Raw genomic sequence first — 22,293 nt, 5'->3', positions numbered from 1 at the left:
CAGCAACACAGCTCCAGTGGGTGTACAGATTTAATAAAGCAATTCCAGTTCCCAAGATGCTACAAATAAGTTGTTTTTCAGAGGGAATAGAAATCAGTAAGGAAAAATAATTTAATAAATATGTCTATTTGTTCTTTGATAAATGTGATTGTATCCAGATGGTAATCAAGTTTGTCAAAAGAGAAACAGAAATTTTGTTAAGTATTTTCTCTAGTCCCTTCTATTAGTAACATAACCTGAAGAAGAGCAATTGATTTCAAACATGCTGGGAACAGGAATTGCTTCAGTCAATCTTGGTTCACCCAGAAGAGTTTATTGGTCTTCAGAATGTTGCTCATTTGTTGCTACACCCTGACACAGAGCCACCAGCAGACCTCTCACAAGGAAAAAAAGGCAAAACTTGTGGGGGGGGAAAACACGACTGCAATGCAGTTTTAATCCACTTTTCAAACAAAGCCCGTTACATCTATTCCCATTTCTGCAGCCTTTTGACTTGAGCAGCGTGGAGGCTCACCCACTGCATACAGGTTTTCCCAACGTGTGTCAGGGCAGGTCTCTTAGATGCAGACTTTCTGCACTTACCAGAATTTGGGGTGGGTGGAGAGCTTGTTTGGTTGCCCTGGGCCACCACATTGGTTGCATCCACCGCTGTTTTGGCTGCATAAATGTTAGCTTCCTCCTGAAACTTCCCCATATTTTTCTTGTACCGGATTCTCTTGTTACCAAACCAGTTAGAGACCTGCAACAATAATTCAGTTAGTGTGCAAATGATTTCGTGTTTAGGAAACTATCAACAGAAGACAGGAGGCAAAGGCTATTCTCAGAGCAGGAAAATAAACCATACTTCCAATCTCTGAGGGGACCACACCAGGTACTGACACTGGTCCATTTACAGAATTGCAACTCCTTTAGCAACAATATGAATGGCGCTTTATACAATCCCAATCTTCTTGGCAAGTTTGTTTATTTTATTTGTTACAGTTACACCCTGCCTTTCCATTAAAAAATGTCCAAAGTGGCTAACGATAAAGCCAACAAAAGAAAATAATCAATCTCCTTAACATAGTAAGCAACAGCAGCGAGTTAAAAACACAATTAAATAAAGATTAAACACACAGAACAGCGGAAATTAACTAATCATGCTACAGCGACCAGGGAAAACTCAACAGGCCAAACACCTGTTTAAATTGCCTAGGGGCAGACGGCCATCAACAAGGGGACTACACAAGCATCCCTTAGTAGGGAGTTCCAAAGTTGCCGTAAGCCAATGCACATAACTGTAATACATATAGGAACTGTGCTGTGGTGTAACCTTCTCTGTAGCCTACTGAGCTAGGAAGCAACAGTGCAGCATGAGAAGACCGACTCAATTCCACACTAGTCAGGCTCACACACACACACCTTGCTTCTTTACAGGTGTGCTACATGTGGCTTCTGCCACTGTGATGCTCCCCCAAAAGTATCAGATGGTAAAGGTTTCAGCAAAAGAAGGTAAACTCTAAAAAATATAGCAACACTTTGCTACCAACTGATGTGACAAAAGACTGGCCTAGGTTACTTTGTAAGCAAGCAGATTTGCTTTCACTTTGGATAGCCTCCAGACATTATGCTGAACCAAATACAATAATTTTTGTGGCAATGGATTCTGAACTTGGAACCTGATGGATTCAAGCAGAGATTCAGTCGTCATGATGCTACCAAGTTTCGCCAAATGACAAAAACTATGGGAGAGCCAGCCAGACCAACGACAACAAAAAAGCCCTCTTGAGCACAGCAGATTATGTGGTAAGGACTGAAAAACATCCTGATCAGGTTTGATCAGGTTTGTTCTCTGGTTAAAGTAACAAAACAAAAAGGCTTGAAAAGAGCCAGGTTTGGCAATATTGTAAAAACAGCTGAAAGGAAATTCAAAGTGTCCTTTTGTTCACTATGGGATTTGGGGCCACAATGGATTGATTTAAATCAATGTGATTTAATCATTAATTAAAGCACAACATCAAACACTTCTTTAAATTCAAACAAAAACCATACTAAATATTTGATATAACTACTAAAACACAGTGATTTATAATTAACCTTTATAACATCAAGGATACATTTGAAATATATATAACTCCTTAAATTTTTAAAATATATTTTTATTATTTTAGGAAATGGTGAAAGATTTAAAAAGAAAAATGTTCAAAACTTTTTTTAAAAAAATCTATGTTATCCACTCAGTTTCTAACCTTATTCTCTAAAACTTTAAACAAGCAACCACACAATGGTTGAAAACAGACAGACATGTTTAGCAGAACTGTTCTCTACCGTGATGGACAGCCTACCTGCGAGACTGTGATGCCTCCTTTCTTTGCTAGCTCTTCTTTGGCTTCTTCACTGGGGTAAGGATTACTCAGGTGAGAATAAAAATACTCATTCAAGACTTCTGTTGCCTGCTTGCTGAAGTTACGCCGTTTACGCCTGGGAACACATTGCAATTATTCATACTGCTGATGTCAGAGCACAGTATAAATTGGCCCAAGGGCTGGAAAATGAGCCAGTAAGGTCTGCAGGAAAGCACATATCAGCTTGAGCACATTGTTCAAGCTATAGCTCTGTCATGGTTCTCAAGTACAGTAGGGCCCCACTTTACAGCGCTTCGCTTTAAAGCACTTCGCTAATACGGCGGCTTTCAATTAGGGAAAGTCCCCGCATTAAGGCACTTGTTCTGCTTTTATGGCGTTTTTTAACGTTGTGTGCCATTTTGACGTCATTTTTGCACAACGCACCCCATTATCGTCATTGGGTTCCACTTTACGGCGATTTCCGCTTTACGGCGGCAGTCCGGAATGGAACCTGCCGTATAAGCGGGGCCCGCCTGTACTGCTCTAGTAACATGTGGTACATTTTCCAAGACATAATATATATTGAATCAAAAAGACATGCCACTGAAAATCACAACACAAATATAATAAACACACCTAGAAAGATTTTAGCCAAACAGAAAGACAGAGGGAGTGTGGTATGATGTAACATACATACATACATACATACATACATACATACATACATACATACATACATACGGACTGAAAGGGCACCAGGATTAGCTAGACTGCTCTACACACAAATAAAAATATTTACAAAGTGACATGACCAATTAAATCCAGAAGTACCCCCAAACTTTGAAGGACTCTTTCCCTAAATTCCAACTCAAAACATCCTATTTTGAGAGCAATATTTTTGAGAGGCTGCTGCTGCTGTGCTGCTGCTGCTGCGGGACCACCACCTCCACCACCCTTCCCAGAGGGACTTCTGCCCGGCAGGACCAGGCCCCAGGTACCCAGCCAGCCAGGACTGATTCTTACCACCTGTCCCTCTTTGGAGGGATACATAAGCCGGCTGGCTGAGGTGGCCTGGGAGACCCAGGCCCTGCAGGAGAAAGAAAGCATCGCCCCAAGGGAAGGAGAGGCTCTTTTTCAAAGGGCTCTGGGGGATTTTCCGGCTGATAGGACTGGCGCTCCTGCTGAAGCCCTGGTCGCTCTGTGGAATACGGAGATGACCCGGGCTGTAAACACGATCGCTCCTGCACGCCCTCTCCTGTGTAGAGCTCATACAGCTCCATGGTATACTCCGGAGCTGAGAGCGATGAAGCAAGATAGGAGGAGGCTTGAGCGGAAATGGAGACGAACTCCCGACGGATACAATTATGCGCTGGTTAGTGCTTCGACTAAGCTCTATGTAGGAGCAGTGAAGGCAGCTAAAAAACATCATTTTGCTGCCACTATTAAATCATCTCTTTGCCGCCCAGCGGAGCTCTTTCGAGTTGTCCGGGGGCTTCTCCATTCAAACCCTCCGGACACGGTGGAATCATCGGAGGCCCGCTGTAATCAGTTTGCCGATCACTTCCAGAATAAGATCTCATGTATCCGCCGGGACCTAGACTCTCAAGTTATAGCAGTAGATCCTAGTGAGGTGTCCGGAGCACAGTCTTGTCCTGTTTTGTTGGATGAGCTTCAGTTGGTTCAACTCGAGGACGTGGACAAGGTGCTTGGACAGGTACGTGCAACCACTTCGGTACTGGATCCTTGCCCCTCCTGGCTGATAAAAACTAGCAGGAATGGAACAGGTAGCTGGGCCAAGGAAGTGATAAATGCCTCTTTACGAGAGGGAGTGGTCCCGGGCTGTCTGAAAGAGGCAGTGGTGAGACCACTCCTGAAAAAGCCTTCCTTGGACCCAGACAATTTTAACAGCTACAGGCCAGTGGCGAATGTTCCATTCCTGGGCAAGGTCTTGGAACGGGTGGTTGCTGGCCAGCTCCAGGCGCTATTGGATGAAACTGATTATCTAGATCCATTTCAATCGGGTTTTAGGCCCGGTTTTGGCACTGAGACAGCCTTGGTCGCCCTGTACGATGACCTATGTCGGGAAAGAGACAGAGGGAGTGTAACTCTGTTGATTCTCCTTGATCTCTCAGCGGCTTTTGATACCATCGACCATGGTATCCTTCTGGAGAGGCTCGCGGAGTTGGGAGTTGGAGGTACTGCTTGGCAGTGGTTCCGCTCCTACTTGGCGGGTCGTCTCCAGAAGGTAGTGCTTGGGGAACATTGCTCGACACCGCAGGCTCTCCAATATGGGGTCCCGCAGGGGTCAGTTTTGTCCCCCCTGCTTTTTAATATCTACATGAAGCCGTTGGGAGAGGTCATCAGGAGTTTTGGAGTGCGTTGTCATCAGTATGCTGATGACACGCAGCTCTACTTCTCCTTTTCATCTTCTTCAGGTGAGGCTATCGATTTGCTGAACCGTTGCCTGGCCTCGACAATGGAGTGGATGAGAGTTAACAAACTGAAGCTCAATCCAGACAAGACTGAGATGCTGTTGGTGGACGGGTTCTCTGATCGGATGGTGGATATATACCCTGTCCTGGACGGGGTTACACTCCCCCTAAAGGACCGGGTTCGTAGTCTGGGAGTCTTTTTAGACTCTTCCCTCTCACTTGAGGCTCAAGTAGCCTCGGTGGTTAGGAATGCGTTTTACCAACTTCGGTTGGTAGCCCAGCTACGTCCCTATTTGAGTAAAGAGGACCTTACATCAGTGGTACATGCTCTGGTAACCTCACGTTTGGATTACTGTAATGCGCTTTACGTAGGGCTACCTTTGAAGACAGTTCGGAAGCTACAACTAGTGCAAAATGCGGCGGCCAGATTGCTGACAAGGACCAAGCGGTCCGAGCATATAACACCTGTTCTGGCCAGCTTGCACTGGTTGCCAATATGTTTCCGGGCTAGATTCAAAGTGTTGGTATTAACCTATAAAGCCTTATACGGTGCGGGACCACGATACCTTGCGGAACGCCTCTTCCGATATGAACCGGCCCGTGCACTACGTTCTGCTACGAAGGCCCTCCTCCGGGTTCCAACTCACAGGGAGGCCCGGAGGGTGATGACAAGATCTAGGGCCTTCTCAGTGGTGGCCCCCGAACTATGGAACAGTCTCCCTGAGGAAGTACGCCTGGCGCCGACTCTGCTTTCCTTCCGGCGCCAGGTCAAAACCTTCCTATTCTCTGAAGCATTTTAAGTTACATTGATCTAATTTTAAAAATGTTTATTGTATTGTTGATTGTATTTTAATATTATTTTGTTATTCATTGTATTTTTATACTATTTTATGTTCACCGCCCAGAGAGCTATCGCTAGTCGGGCGGTATATAAATTTAATAAATAAATAAATAAATAAAATATTCTAGCCTGAACATTTTAAAATAATAAAATGCAAACCAGGAATGCACAACGAGCAAGGAGAGACCATAGCTTAGTGGTAGAGCAGAAGCTTTAGATACAGAAGTTCCCAGGCTCAGTCCCCAGCAACTCCAGTTTAATTTATTTTGAGGATTTTGACAGTGAGGTTAAAAAAGATCAGACATTAAAATATTCCACTAGCTGATGATGAGGAATGCCCCAACCAAGATCCTGGAAATTTGCCACCAGAGTAGACAATACTGGACTAGATAGACCAAATTCTGTATAAGGTGGCTTCCCATATTCATAGAGGAAGCTGCTCTCAGGAAATCATAACATTGGGCCTAATCTTGATGTTTTAAATTTAAAACAGAAATTAAACAGCAAGCTACAAATAACACTACACAATTAATGGGTACATCTGTTGGAATGCAACCAAAACATGATACTATTAAGCCTTAGAAAGCAATGACTGCCAGTGTTTATTCCCTGTAATTTATATAGGGTTCAAAGCTTGTATATTGGCTTGTGCTACTGTGCACAGTGTAAGACTCTGCACAGTGTCCTGTGTTGCCAATATCCTGGATATAGGAATGGTCTCTACTGAGTCTTGATCATGTATTACCTTGCATCAAGAAACCGTGAGCGCAAGATCATAACAGCCTCACACGTGCTCTGTTTCAGCTGCATCTGAATGGTGCTGAACTTTCCATGAATTATATTCACCATGCGCTCAATTTCTTTGGGTGAAATTGGTCTGGTCCTACTCTGTTCCCGAAGCAGATTCATAACATGGGTGGTGAACTCACTGCAAGCCTGGAAATAAGCAAAATAAGCACATTTAACTGAAGCAAAGGTCTCTCTTCATCACATTTAATTCACAGCTTCTAAGTGGGAGTAATAATCAACAGACTACACAAGGAGCATATGAACTTGGTATCACCTGCAGTTTTAAGATTAATACAAAATTATACTCCTTAAAGATTTACTTCAGTTGACTTTGTGGGACTTGATGTGTAGAAACAGCATATTCTGTAGTCTACACCAGACAGGTCCAATGATAAATCCTGCATAGTGGCATTACATTCTACTATTTAGGCAGTCTTCAGCTCTTACAATGTCTAATGTATTTGCACTATACAATGAGACTTGTCCCATTTGACCATATCATGTGCCCTCAGTTGTACCAATCCCTAGAAATCAGATTATGCCCTGTTGAAAGGCACATAATTTATATGAGGAAAAGTTGAATCTACACAAAATTCCTCTATGAAACACAGAAGCTGAAAGCTTCTGAACAAGGAAAGAAAATATCCATGCAAACCACTGGTCTGGCAAAGTGGGGCAGTTCTGAAGAGGAAAATAATATAAAACTATTGACTCAACTGCATTTAATCCAACCAAGAATCAGAAAAGGCCACAACCCTGAAGCTACATGAAAGCTCACAGAAAGACACAAGACTGCAGCCTAAATTACATTATACACCCTGACATTTTTTATTTTAGCACAGTCAATAGTTGGATGAATACTTCCTGCTGTGTGACCGCAAAGGAAAAACAATTAATTGTTTTTAACTGAGATGATAAAAACTCTTCCATGCAGAAAGATCACCTGTTCATATTTCTCTAGCTCAGAGTGGTATATCTGTCGGATCTGTGACAGCTTGGCCCTGTAGTCAGAGTGTTCAATGCTATTGTCATTTGGACAGCCACCTGATGTTGCTGCTATGGCCGCAGGTCCTCCTCTTCCCCGCTTCTCAGGCCCGGAGACACCCTCAGCCAGCAACATGTTATCTAGTCTCATTAGCTGAGCATCAGGGGGGTCTTCTTCCTGAATACCGCGTATACTTAACACTGGATAAATATAAATAGGGAGCAGAGGATTATTTCAGAAGCAGAGAAAATAAATTAGGAGTTGATTTCTCCCCATGTTCTCTTTGCAAAGATATTAACAACCATGACCTCAGAGATATACTGTAGATGCATTGCACCTGAACAAAAAGCTAACAAAGACTTAAGATTTTCTTTATGCTCTATATGCAATTGGACTGCAGAACTCAAAGGATGCAGTTGAGGCTACAAAGGTGGAACTATTGAAGAGGAGGTGGAGATTTCCATATTGGTAATAAACAAAGCACAGTGGGGAATTACATATGGTCAACAAGAGCAATAGCATCCAAACGTATTTGCATTCTCCAATGACGTTCTGCATATACAAGCATACAGCTATCACACTCAAAAGGCCAGTGGAGAATGTAGCTTACTGCAAACTTCAGTTTTCTAATCATTGTCAACCATGACATTATATGTGAAATGAATTCTTGACAATATGCAATCTAGTTATTTTTAAAAAGATAAAATTATAGCAAATTGTACACTTAATGTAGTACTTCCAGAGAGATGGACAGACCCTGCACCCTCAGCCACTGCTGGAAGCCCTTCCTAGGTTTCCTCCCTGTTTTCTGAAGTCTTCTCTACACCCAGGGGTTCAGATATTCAGTTTTTAACATGGAAGTGGTGCAGAGAAGTTTCGTGCTATTTCTCCTGCTGTAAGAAACCTGCTGCAGCCTTTAACACCAAGGAAGGACACACACAAGATCGCACTGGCTTTCATCTATTTACAGGAGGCAGAATGCTTTGTGAGGGGAATGTTCACATCTACGCCTCCTTCCATGGGTAGAAAAATCCACATGCTCAGCAGGCACTGGAGCCTTAAAAAACTGAGCCTTGAGAACAGATGCTGGAGAGGGAAGGATATGTTTATTTACTGCATTTTCATTGCATCTTTCCTCCAATGAGCATACATGGTTCCTCTTCATCCCAGTTTTTCTTCACTGGTCTAAGGTGACTGAGGGAGCTTCATGGTTGCATAGGGCTTTGAAAAAGGCTCATCCCAATATAATTCTATCCACTACACCACACCTGTTGCTCTTTCTCCCATTTGCAGTTCTGTTTGCAGGACAAGGTTACTTCTTCGTTTTGCTCCTTTCATCCCTACTCATCTATCTCCTTCAGTCCTATCATACTTGCAACACTGTTTAGCTTAGAGAAGCAAGACAGACCTCAGCATTTCATCTTTCCTATCCCAGCTAGAACAAAGCAGCCGTGTCTGCTAGAGAGTACAAGGGCTAAGGAGTGAGAGCATCCGAGATAACTTGGACCACTTAGGATTGAAGAAATATCAACCCACACAATCTACTGACAGGCTGAACAATAACGGTACTCTGAAAGACGTACAGAAGTAGTAATAAATAGTAGAATGGCTGTGAGCATATGCAGAGGGCTTTGCCCTCATCATCAAGTACTTGCAACCAAGTAGTGACTTACTGGGAAAAGCACCCCTAAGTTAGAGGCTGTCATTTCCACTGGGGTCCTTGACAGTGTAGAAACAGCAGTGACTGCTACTGTGCTGGGTTTAGCCACCAGAGCAATGCCACCTGTTGCAGCGCAGCTCCAACAGTGTGCACACGCCTGGATCCTAAATACTCCTATCATATCATCAGATCTCTAGGAAACCCTTTCCTTAGTATCTCAGAACCTCTCATTAGTCACAAATATTTTTTATTAAAAGCCAAAAGATTTAACAGTATGGAATAATTAGTCACAGCTTGTAGTGTGGATTTTTAATTGCACGGTAACAGAAGTTCCTATGTAAAACAGCTCTTCTTCATTCAGGCAATGTATTTTAAATTATTTTCCAAACAAAGAATGGATTTGTCTCTGTTAATTAGCTGAGAGAAACTGTTATCTTCATTAAATAGCCTCAAAATATCACTTGAACCAAATTACTTTAATATTTATCCTAATCAGTTAATTAATCATTTAAATGGGTAATAGTACAACCATAAATTGACTAAAAGAAACCTTTCAATTGGTTGGCAACCCTAATTTTTATGGATGCTTTTAATGGACAATTCTCAGCACCATAAACCCCTGAGAACCTGGGCAGTCACATACACTAACATGCCACGGTTCATTCTGATCCCTAATCATAACACTCTCTACATATTCATCAAAATGGAAAATAATTAGACTGAGCCAAGTGAAATTCCCATCATTTCTAATTAGCCCTTAATTAAAACACATCACAACCTAAGGTACTGAGGCCTCACTCAATATGCAAATGCAATCATTGCAATATATTTACATATCATTAATTAACACGCTGCGGTGCTGTAATGAACTGTACAAGAGCACCGGTGCCAAAACAAGAATGATATGCAATTTGTTTAGGCTTGTTTTCCAATCCAGATTTTTCTCTTCTATGTGGCAACAGAGCAGCAGGGCTCATATTCCTGTCTTATGATGGAACACTTCTGTTAATAGAGAGGAAAAACATATCTATTGATTAACTGAATATGCAAGAGGCAGACACAGGATGATCATGCTGATTCAGTCAACTCGATCAAAGAAGACAAGGTTCAACTAGTGTTAGGAAGACAGCAACAAATGCACATTAAAAAGCAGCACTTGCAGACGATTACAGGAAGAGGTAACGTTTCACTCAGAGACATTTGAGGGGGACAGTGAAGAACATATCTCTAGTACCTCCAAGAGCAAGCTCAGTAGTTGGACGTAAGTTGAAACAAGCACACTTAAGTATTTGAATGGAAGCCTTAATTTGTTCATGAAGAACAAGTATAGGCACCTGAAGCCCTGAGGGCCCTGCCCCTCTCCCACTGACTGCACACCTGGTCCCCTCTGACCCCAAGAACCTTTCCCTTATAATCCACCTCAGCTGCAAGATGAGATATTAGGGCGTTGTAATGTCATTAAAATGTGAGGAGGAGAGACAGGGAAGCATCCCTTTAGATTCCTCTTCCTCAGTGCTCCTACAGCAACAGATGCTTTGGCAGACTCTTTCCTTTATTATAAACTTCAGCTGCTGCTATTCAAGCTGAGAAGAAGATAGTTTAATGAGCTAATTTCCATATATCTCAGCAGATCAAGTATTCTGGCTCCGTCCAGTAACTCAGTGTTGTCCTGGCTCAGGTCAAAATACGACCATGGGTAAAAATGAGCTGCCAGCTAGGTGTGTAGAACACTCTAGTTTTACTTGACTATAGCTGTAATCCTATGCACACTTATTTGGGAGTAACCATGCATAGGATCTGGCTGCACATACAATAGTAATTGGAAACAGTAGTAATTACTCCTACTCTTGAAGTGCATGGCCATGCATTTTTAATGAGCAAAGTTGCTCTCAGGGTCAAAGTAGATGTGACATCAGCCACATCTTTGAATCCCCTGACTGGGATCCTCCTCTTCTAGGGGGCATCCAGATAGGAATCACAGCATGGGAGAGTAGAGTATTAGCCTTTTCCCACACACTATTTTTACCATTACCCCAAGCTAATAATTGCTGTCAATGGCAGATTTAGGGAAATTTTCAGTGAGAAAGTGCCACAGGGGAGAGATGAAACTACTCTCTTCGTGGTCATGGTCTGAATCTGGATGGGGGGGGGAGGAGCTGGCTGCTGTTTTTTAAAAAAGAAAAGAATCCCAACCATGGTTTTCAAAAATGTCACATTAAATTTGAATAATATACTGCAGAAGATATGGGACTATTATAGCATTCCATCCATGTACAGCGTGCATGATGTTTTACAAAGTATGAGAAGGCAATCCCTACTTCAAGGGATTTACAATCTAAATAAGGGAGACCACAGAGGAAGGAGAGAGGAATGGAGATGGGTAAATATGGGAAGAATATGTCATTATTTCAGTTACATTAAGCTTAAATTAGCATCGGATGTATAAAAAGTTACTATTGCTATTTTATTGCCCCTGCTATTAGCTCCTCTGAGGGTATGTATCTAGTACTATCTCTGAAAATATCACAGGAAATATACGCAAACAGCAGCTGGTGTAGCACAGTGGGGAGGACAGCCTGGCCAGGAGTCCAGAGTCTGTGAGTTCAAATCCCCGCTCATGTCTCCTGGGTGTCAAGGGCCAGCTAAAGATCACCCCCACAGTGAATGGCTCAGGGGTTGCGTGCCCAGCCACCTGTGCAGCCGCGGGCAAGCTGCAGAGTCCCAAGGAGCCCAGTTGCCCCCCAGCTGGCAGTTGTGGACAAGGAAGGGGCTGGCTTGTGCAGCTGTGGCAAGCTGAGGAGGCCCTAGCCAGCTGGGGAGGACTAGCCTCAGAGGGAGGCAATGGTAAGCCCCCTCTGAATACCGCTTACCATGAAAACCCTATTCATAGGGTCACCATAAGTCAGGATCAACTTGAAGGCAGTCCATTTCCATTTTTATACCCAAACAAGTAATGTTACTGCTGTGTGTTAGTGGAATTAAGAGTTCCTGCAGTTTCCTTCTCCAAATGCACAAGTGATCATCAGCTCCAGTCATAACTGTCTATGCATATGGGCTCACATTAAAACAAGTGTTACCCTTTATTCTAAAATTATCCAAGTATGACACAAAGTTTATTTGGTCAGCAGCAGCAACAGGGATTTTTTCCAGTTATCAGAGCCACATTATACTCCCCACACGCATTAAGCTATTCTTCTCAGGTCTCTGACACAAACCACAACAGGCAGCATTTTCAGCTCAGAAGGATTACTCCCCTCTCAGAGGTCATGTAATGTTTTTTTTTTGTAATAATTTTTATTATTCAAATTTTTATAAAACAGACACAACAAAATCAAACAACAAAAACAATACAGCAAAAATAAGAGAAAACTTGACTTCCGATTTGTTATAGATCAGCTATAGGTACATAATATATATCAAACTTGACCCCTTAGACATACAAAGTTCACTTTTTTCCATAGTCTATCTTGATTAATCATCAAATCCCATTATCATCATTTCATTTTTTTCTTTCAACAAAAAGTCCAAAAGAGGCTTCCATTCCTTAAGAAATGTATCTGTTGTTTTTTCTCTGAGAAGGCATGTCAATTTGTCCATCTCGACTAAGTCCATTAGTTTCAATAGCCATTCTTCCATTGTTGGTATTAATTCCCTTTTCCACTTTTGTGCATATAATAATCTTGCTGCCGTGATCATATATAATATTATTCTTCCATATTTCTTTTCTTTTTGTTTACCCATAAAGCCCAATAGAAAAAATTCTGGCTTTGACTGAATATTTATCTTCAAGATTTTTTGCATCATCCTACCTATCTGTGCCCAGAATGATTTTGCCTGTTTACACGACCACCACATATGGTAGAAAGATCCTTCTTGTTGTTTACATTTCCAACATACATTAGAAACATTACTATACATTTTTGACAACTTTTCTGGAGTCATATACCAACGATACATCATTTTATAAAAATTTTCTTTAAGATTATAACATAATGTAAATTTCAAGCATTTTTCCACATATTTTCCCATTGATCCATTTGTATATTATAGCCAAATATTTTGCCCACTTGACCATACACTCTTTTACTTGTTCTTCTTCCATATCCATTTTCAATAAAAATTTATACATTTTTGCAATTATAGATTCATCATTTGTACACAAATCTACTTCAAAATCAGATTTATTTATTTCAAACCCATACATTTTTTTATCCATTTTGTATCTTTCTAACAATTGTAAGTAGGCAAACCATTGAGAACTATATCCTTCCTTTATTAGTTGTTCTCTCTCTTTCATTATATATTCTCCATGCACATTTTCTAATAATTCTTGGTAAGTTAACCATTTCTCTTTTCCAGCCATTTCTCTTCTATAAAATGCTTCTTGACTTGAAACGCATAGTGGTATTTTCAAAAAGAATCTTGTTTTGTATTTATTCCATATTTTCAAACAAAGGACGTCTTATAAAATGATTGTTAAAATCCACATTAACTTTTACTTTATCATACCATAGATATCCATGCCATCCCCACTTCAGGTTATGACCCTCCAAATCTAATAATCTTTTGTTCCTCAATACAATCCATTCTTTTATCCAGACTAAGCAACAAGCAGCAAAGTAAAGTCTCAAATTTGGTAAACCCAATCCTCCTCTTTCTTTGGCGTCTTGTAGTAATTTAAATTTAATTCTTGGTTTTTTCCCCTGCCAAACAAATTTAGAAATATCTTTTTGCCATTGTTTAAAAGGTAAATCAGAGGATATGACAGGTATTGTTTGAAATAGAAACATCATTCTCGGCAATACATTCATTTTTATTACAGATATTCTACCCATTAATGACAACTGTAATTTATCCCATCTTAACAAATCTTTCTTAATCTCTGACCATAATTTTTCATAATTGTTATGAAACAACTTTGAATTTTTATTTGTCATAATGATACCTAAATATTTCACCTTTTCTTCTATTTTAAAATCTATCTTCTCCATTAACTCTTTTTGATCTCTTAAAGATAAATTTTTCACCAGCATCTTCGTTTTTTGATTATTGATCTTAAATCCTGCTAATGGTCCAAATTCTTCTAATTTGTCCATCAATATTTTGATTCCTTCCAAGGGATTTTCTAATACAATTATCAAGTCGTCAGCAAATGCTCTCAATTTATATTCCTCTTTTTTATCTTTATTCCCGAAATCCTTTTGTCTTGCCTTATGTCTCTAAGCAGCACTTCTAGAACCAAAATAAATAAGAGAGGGGACAGTGGACATCCCTGTCTTGTGCCCTTTTGTATTTCACATGAATCCGTTAAATCCCCATTGACAATTATCTGTGCCTTCTGTGATGTATAAATCGATGTGATCCATTTTATAAAATTATCTCCAAAGTCCATTTGCTCTAGAACCTTAAACATAAATTTCCAATTCAAATTATCAAATGCTTTCTCAGCGTCCAGAAAAATCAAGGCTGCTTGTATGTCATTTCGTTGTTCAAGATATTCCAACACATTCAAAACATTCCTGACGTTATCACGTAATTGTCTTTTAGGTAAAAACCCCACTTGATCTTCCTGAATAAATTGTTGCAATATTATTTTCATTCTTTCGGCCAAAATCGTTGTAAAAATTTTATAATCATTATTCAATAAAGATATTGGTCGATAATTTTTTGTTTTAGTTAGATCCTGCTCTTCTTTAGGTATTAATGTTATATTGGCATTTTTCCAACTATCCGGTATCTTCCCTTCTTGCAAAATAGAATTCATTGTGTACTGTAAAGGTAATAGAAGTTCCTCCTCCAAGCATTTGTAATACATTGCTGATAGTCCATCCGGTCCTGGCGCCTTTCCTAATTTAATTTTACTTATAGCCTCAGATATTTCTCTTGACATAATAGGACCATTAATAGCTTGTCTCTGAAAATCTGTAATTTTAGGCAAATTCTGTTTTGATATATATTCTTCTATTTTTTCAGAGGGAATTTCCTGACACTTGTACAAAGTTGAATAATATTGATGAAAAACCCCTTGGATTTTTACATTGTCTGTCAACATCTCATCTCCTTCTTGTATCTTTAAAATAAGATTTTTTTGTCGTTCTTTTCTTAATTTATATGCTAACAATTTCCCCGGTTTATTTGCAAATTCAAAAGTCCTTTGTTTAGCAAAGTTTAATTTCCTTTCAATTTCTCTAACTGTCAACATTGACACTTGTTTCTGTAACATTTTAATTTGATTTACAGTAGAAGCTTTGGTTGGATTCTTTTTCAATTCTTCCTCTTTTTGTTTTATTTCTTCCAAGATTAATTGCATTTTCTGTTGTTTCTTCTTTTTTAATTCAGAGTTACATTTAATAAAATATCCCCTCATAAATGCTTTACTTGTGTCCCAAACAATATTTTCATCTGTTCCTTTATATAAATTGTGTTCAAAAAACTCTTTTAATTTCTTCTTACATTCCTGCACTATTTTATCATTCTGTAATAAAGATTCATTTAGTCTCCATTTAAATCCAAGATTTTTTTTTTTTTTAAGTCAATATCACTGGATTGTGATCCGAAAAAGTTTTTGGTAATACATCCATCTTGGAAATATCTTTCACTAAACTTTTAGACATCCAAATCATATCAATCCTCGAAAATGTTTTATGCCTTTCTGAAAAATAAGTAAATTCCTTTGCATTATTATTTATATGTCTCCAAGCATCCACCAATTCCAAATTTTCCATCAATTCAAAACAAATCTTCGGCAATTTGCCCTGTGTCTCTTTAATATTTTTCTCAGAAAGTCTATCCATTTTTGGTGAAATTACCCCATTCCAATCACCCATGACACACCAATGATCATATACAAACTCTGATAATTTTTCCATAAGTCCAGTATAGAACCTTGTTTTATCTTCATTGGGAGCACAAATGCCCACTATCAAAATTTTTGTACCCTGTATGGTAATTTCAACTCCCACAAATCTGCCACTATCATCCAATAATATCAATTTAGGGGACAATTGTGAATTAATGTAAAGGACCACACCATTTTTTTTTTTTTGATCCTGCCGAAATAAATTCTTCGCCCAAATTTTTACAGATTAAATATTTGGAGTCTTTCTTCTTAATATGAGTTTCTTGTAAACAAATTATATCCAATTTTAATTTTTTCAAATAATGAAATACTTTCTCTTCTGCGACGAATTAGCTCCATTTATATTCCAAGTTAGATATTTGTAATCCATTTTTAAGCATGTATTTTAGAAAAGTCTGTACCTGTTGCTCCCTTTGATTCATCGTCATCCTTTTCTTCTTCTACCTGTTTCTGTTGACTTTGTTTCCCAGGAATTGTATCCATGTCTTTGAGTTTATCTTCTTCCATATCTTTTGAAGCTTTTCTCAAGAAATCCCTTGCTTTTTGAACAGTATTTAATCGATACTTCTGTTGTCTGAATGTAAAAATCACTCCGTCTGGAATATCCCATCTAAATTGAATTTTACATTGTTTAAGTTTTTCTGTGAAAAAAGCATATTCTTTTCTCTTTCGTAAAAGTCTAATAGGAATTTCCTTCATCACCAGTATTTCTTTACCGTCAATTTTGAAGCCATTGTTAAAATGGTGTTGCAATACTGTATTTCTAGTCTTTCTTTTTAGAAAATTAACAAGTACATCTCTTGGGATTTTTTTCATTGTTGCATATCTGGAATTAATTCTGTAAACTGTATCTATTTCAAATTCCATCCGATCTTCATTCATTTCCAAGGATTTTGCTAAAACAGTAACAATTTTCTCTCTGATGTCTTCACCTGTTTCCTCAGGAATTGCACGGAATCTCAAGCAATATTCTTTATCTCTAAATTCCATAACAGCAAAATAATCCAGATTTTTTTCTAATTCCACATTTGCAATGTCAATTCTATTCTCTAAGGTTTGCACCTTATCTTTAACATTTTTTACTTCCTGTGTTAATTGCCCAATATTATTTTTAATCTCACCCACTTCTGTTTTGATATGATCTTGTAAATCTTTATAGTCCTTTTTCATATTGTGAAATTCATCTTTAAATTGTTGTCTGTCCTGTTTCATCTCTTGTTTCATCTCTTGTTTAAAATCATTAAATCCCTTCATAATTTTCTGAAACATGTCTATTCCTTCCTGTGTATCAGTTGAAACTCTTCGCTCTAAAACTTTGGCTGCTTTCCTGGTTGTCATTCTGAAAAAGTAAAACTTTTTCTATTATTAACCAATGTTTCCAAATTTAGTGGCAAACTGTTTCTTACTTTTCCTCAACAACTAAAGAGTTAATATAATCAAGCTTGTTAGTATGATCTTAGCCAACACAGTTCTTATCTCCGGCACGTTCAAGAATGTAAAACAAATCCAGTTCTCAGCGTCCAGCAGTCAGTAACATACACGAACAGCAGATTCGTTGAAAAAAAAAAACATAATCCAAAATAGAAAGGAATAGAAAATAGTCTGATATATTTCCTTCAAATAATCAAAAACATCTTGTCCAATAGGTTGCCTCTTATTCGTTTTAATCTTTATAATTCCAAATTTAAGCCAGCTTTTTGTCATATAAAAAAAAAGAAAAGTAAAACAGGTTCTTTGAATTGCTCCCTTCTTCCTTAACTTTATGCAAAGCAAAAAAAAAGTGTGACTCACCCAAGTTTCTTAATTAGCTGATTCGTAAACAATCCTCTTTTACGGTAATATTTTAAGTCCAAGATAAGATTTAGACAGATGGAGACTAGCTCGTTAAAAACGTTTTTAAAGAGAGAAAAAAAAGTCTCGCTTACTTTCAGCACAGCATGTTGGAAATCCAAGCTCCGTCTTCCGTTGCCAGGTAAGCCTTCTTATCTCAGGGGATTCCTGATCAAATCCAGCTATCTGCAACTCGACGAAGTTACGTGGATAATCTTCGGTTCTCCTTTTATCTTGGAGAACATTTACGCCAGTCATAGATTCCTCTTGATTGACTTTAAACTGAAATAAGCTTTCTCTGAGATAGAGCTCCCTCAGAGACAACCACCAGCCAGCACTCCTTCCGGGAAGTCCAGAGGTCATGTAATGTTTTAAGGTCCAACTTTGTTATGATGGTGGAAGATACCTGTTATCTTTTACATGCCCATTCTGCTCTCGTATAACATGCAGCAAGCTGAGGATGGTCTAAACTTTCTCCCTTCCTGCACCTTACTTCCTCGTAGTCCTGCTACTTTTCTCCATTCCCAACTCAATTCCAGTTTCAGAGCCAGAAGTGTCTGGAGCAATGGAATGAGAGGTGGAAAGGCACTGGAGGGAGGAAAGTTCAGCACCCATCTCCCATTCACTCCTTTTACTGTTAAAATAAGAAATCCAAAATCATCTCTCTATGTGGACAGGGCAGACATATGAATAAATGACCACATTTTATCTGGATGAGTCCTGAGCTGGTGAGTTTAAACTGCCAGTGGCACAGCAGCAAAGAAGAGGTGAGGAACCATGTCTTTCCCCATATTTATCCTGAGTTTTCACATTTGTCTTTATTATTCCATACAGTACCCCCAAGTATAACTTCAGCCACATCTTTCTGTGGCAACTGCAGGCATAGTTCCACTGCTTTGTGTCATTTTCTGCCAATACATCTTTTGTGTGAAGAAAAAATAATATTAAGGCTACCTATCCACACCATTGCAATGAATAATGGAGCAGAACTTCAAAAGGGACACACCATCAAACAACTTGGAGAGAGAACAATAATTACTCAAAAATCCCTGAACTCTACCCTTTAACCAAAAAAGCTCTCAGAGGAGCTAACAAAAATCAGTTCTAAGGCAGTTCCTGTCCTCAGGCTTACAATCTAAAACAGATATGGGGAACCTCTGGCCCTCTAGATGTTGCTGAACTACAATTCCCATTGGCCCAAGCAAGCATGACCAATGGCCAGGGATGACAAGAGCTGTAGTTCAGCAACATCTGGAGGGCCAACAATTCCCTATACCTGATCTAGAAAGTCAGAACACATTAAGGGAAAAGGAGGGGGAAACAGGTTCAAGCACAATTTTTTAAAGTTACAGCCAGTGTCAGTGGTAGTTCTGCCTGTCTGGCCTATGGTAAAAGCAATCCTTCCCCTGAAGCACTCTTCCCCAACCCCCGATCAAATCCAGGAGCAGAGTTGGTGACAATGTCCAGGCCTGGCGGACAGGGAACCTCCTGCCACACAATTCTTCCCACAGACTGCTCACTGGATGGCAGTTAGAATCCTCACAGCATGGGGCATGATAGAGACCCTCCTTCCACATCAATGTCAGTGGCGGTTCTGGCTATCTCACCCAATGGGATGCTTGAATTACTGCTAGTACTTCCAGCCATTGTCAAGTCTGATTTAAATACAGAATTTGCACAGGCAAAATGTGAGCACATGGCCTACAATGATGGGCGCATTTCTAGCGGTAGTGCCACAGCACTGCCCTCCCAACTTCCCATTTTGAACCCCTTCTTCATTACATATTAACAACATATTAATATGTATTAACAACAACATTTTCCATTATTGCTGTTGCTCACATCTCTTACAGCAAGGGTGGTCAACATCTGTACTCTAAGAACTATTCTGTTCTCCAGATAGTGGTCTACAGGGCAGAAGTGTATTTTGCTGAGTATACTGAACCCCTCACAAGTGCTTTCCAGCAATAAGAGCTTCAGAGTTATGGAACACACACACTGGCAAGCATTATATACAGAACTCAGAGATATGTAATATTAGAGGGTTGAATAGCTCCATTTCTTACAGCTTGAAAACATGTTTCCTTTCCTGATGAATAAAACCAGTGACAAATATTACCACACTTCGCTTAAAATTTAGTAGGGCTAGTAAGGCCCACATATAACCACTTCAGTTGCCATTTCTGCATTGCTTCCATCTTCTGCAGTTTTTCCAGCACTCCTCCTCTTCAATATTCCCCTACTAAAGGTGGAGACAATGGTCTGAGGACAATGGAAGATACCAAGAGCCATTATTCAAGGATCAGAGCACTCTTATGACCCCTCCAAAAACCTTCAATAGCATTAAGTGTCCTGTTCAGCTGCCTCTCTTAAAATCTGAAAAAGTCAAGATCACAAGAGGTAGCCTAAAATATGTAAGTAACCAAATGCATTTAGTGATAGAGAATCACCACATTCAGTGATAGAATCACCATATTCTGGCCATTTTCTCATTGTTTACCATGGGTTCCTGTAAGCATGCTGGTACCTCAACAAAGAGAAAAGGGGACAGGAGAGCACAAACAGCAGGCCAAACACTTTACGCTGATTCAGAGCTGAGATCAAGCTTGTGTCCCTAAATCATTAAAACAGAGCCTCAACCCTAGTTCTACAGTATGACCAGGTCTTTGTTTGCTTGAAGCGGTAACATCTGCTCCCCATAATTTAAATAAGGAACAGACAGGCCATCAGACATTCAAAAACCTATGAGACCTAAACAAATCCAGCGTAACTATGGGGCTGCAATCCCTTGGTGCAAATATGTTCAAGTTGAAATGAATTTCAACTTGCAGGTTTTGAAAAAGGCAAACTGCACACCCAGAAAGGCAAATCCCACAAGGAAACACATTTCATTAAGTAGAGCTTTTGAATCCATGCTCTTTCAGCTGTGGAAAAAGAGAAAACGAACCCAATAAAAGATAAAACAGGCAGCAATCTCCTCGTTTTGCAAAGCTGTGTTACCATAAAGGCCAACTGCTGTTAAAAGAAAGTGGAATATGCTTCCTATAAAGCAAACATGCCCTGGTTGCTTCTTGCAATGTTTCCTGAGTTTTTCCTAGCCCATGGAAAATCATTGTAACCAATAACATATTTATAATTACAAGGGGAAAAGCCACCAGGAGTAACTTCTTTTGCTGGGCCCTCCCCTACTAGTCTTTCAATCATCTAGAACAAGCACACTTGCCTGCCTGGATTACATGTCTCAGAAAACAGAATTCTTAAGCCACTGAAAATTTGGCCGCTAAAACCTTGAATGAACAGATGTGTACCTGTACATTGTAGCTAAGTTTAGAAACCGATATTCGTTTTTAATACAGCTGAAGGCAGTATAATAGACATTTTCTTTTCCATCACAGTATTTTCTTGTGTCTCACCGTTGACTATGGTCAAACAGGTTTTGAAAAGCTGCAACAACCTGCAAAATCTATCAACTGAGATGGTAGAAGAATGTGTGTGTCTTCCACAGGAAATAATGCCACTACCGCATCACCCTCTTTTTCTGAAGCATATTCCAGCCTAAGAGAATGAGCTGTCAGCTGGGAAGCTGCTGTGTCAAATCTCACCTCAGCTATGAGTTAACAGCCTCAGGCAAGGTAGTCTTTCTCAGCCTCTGTTATACAGGGATAATAATGCTGGTTTACTTTACATGGCTGATGTAAGGATTAATGAAATACTGAATAGCATATAGTGTATATGAAACACTTCAAACACTTAATGTTATTGTTAGGGAAAGATCTCTTTTAATACTGATTAATAATACTATATTATCCCTATTATCACATAACTAGTATAGGCATGGTATTATTGTACTTACAATTGTATTTAAAAAAGGAAAAGCTTCCCCACTTCTATTATAGAAATGTGTGTAGGCAAAGAGATGGTAAACCGTCCAAATACAACTGTCACAATTGGGCACAGCTTGTCACAGCTTTCTGCCTCTGTAGAACTACCCACAAAATTCCCTGTCAAAGCCTCCCCCTTGGTTTACCTTAGTTTAAGAACAAAAACATGATCTGTAGGGTCTTCTCCCTCTTGGTTTACCTTAATTGCCCAAATACACTTGAAAAGACCCTGTGTGGTTCAAGTGGGAAGTAACATATCAAACACAAAATATGCTTATTTAAAATCACTGAGAGGGAGGATTGGCACAGTTATAAGAATGAGAGATCTCAAGCCACACCCACGCAGACACAACCCTATTACGACCATGAGACAAGGTGAGGCAATCACTTCAGACAATCGATTTTGAGTCTCATTAAGTGTGGCAGAGTGAGAGACAGAAAGATTTGACCCACAAGGCACAATTCACTTGTGTACCATCATTTGCAAATCCCACTGACATGAACAGGAGCTGAGGAAGAGCACAGTAGTCCTCGTGCGCAGCTCCTGTTCATATTAGTGAGGCTTATGCAGGAGCCTCCAAAAGAGACTCAAGAGTCAAAATTAAACACCATGCCCATTCTTGGGCAACCAGATGCAAAGAAGGACAAAGACCATGTATCTTTAACAGCTGAGTAGAAGAGGGAGTTTCAGA

At 39.6% G+C, this 22,293-nt stretch overlaps 2 protein-coding genes across 3 annotated transcripts in view; both read right to left on the bottom strand.

Moving 5' to 3' along the window:
* The window catches only part of PBX4 (PBX homeobox 4), a 43,414-nt gene that overhangs the window by 5,685 nt on the left and 15,436 nt on the right, over window positions 1–22,293 (bottom strand). For both annotated transcript variants that reach the window (XM_061614478.1, XM_061614477.1), the window contains exons 3-6: window positions 7,330–7,571; window positions 6,343–6,533; window positions 2,325–2,460; window positions 583–739 (exon numbers count right to left, since the gene is read on the bottom strand). In XM_061614478.1, coding sequence (XP_061470462.1) covers window positions 583–739; window positions 2,325–2,460; window positions 6,343–6,533; window positions 7,330–7,571 — 726 coding nt within the window. The remainder of the gene's footprint in view (window positions 1–582; window positions 740–2,324; window positions 2,461–6,342; window positions 6,534–7,329; window positions 7,572–22,293) is intronic.
* LOC133382042 (uncharacterized) lies at window positions 16,125–18,826 on the bottom strand. The gene is made up of 2 exons (XM_061621699.1): window positions 17,816–18,826; window positions 16,125–17,229 (listed from the first exon to the last, which is right to left on the bottom strand). Exon 2 carries the CDS (start codon window positions 17,226–17,228, stop codon window positions 16,263–16,265), a length of 966 nt encoding a protein of 321 aa, XP_061477683.1. The 5' UTR covers window position 17,229; window positions 17,816–18,826; the 3' UTR covers window positions 16,125–16,262.

Source organism: Rhineura floridana, chromosome 3 (genome assembly GCF_030035675.1).
Source record: "Rhineura floridana isolate rRhiFlo1 chromosome 3, rRhiFlo1.hap2, whole genome shotgun sequence".
Lineage (NCBI taxonomy): Eukaryota > Metazoa > Chordata > Lepidosauria > Squamata > Rhineuridae > Rhineura > Rhineura floridana.
This window is presented reverse-complemented; position numbering and strand designations above follow the sequence as displayed.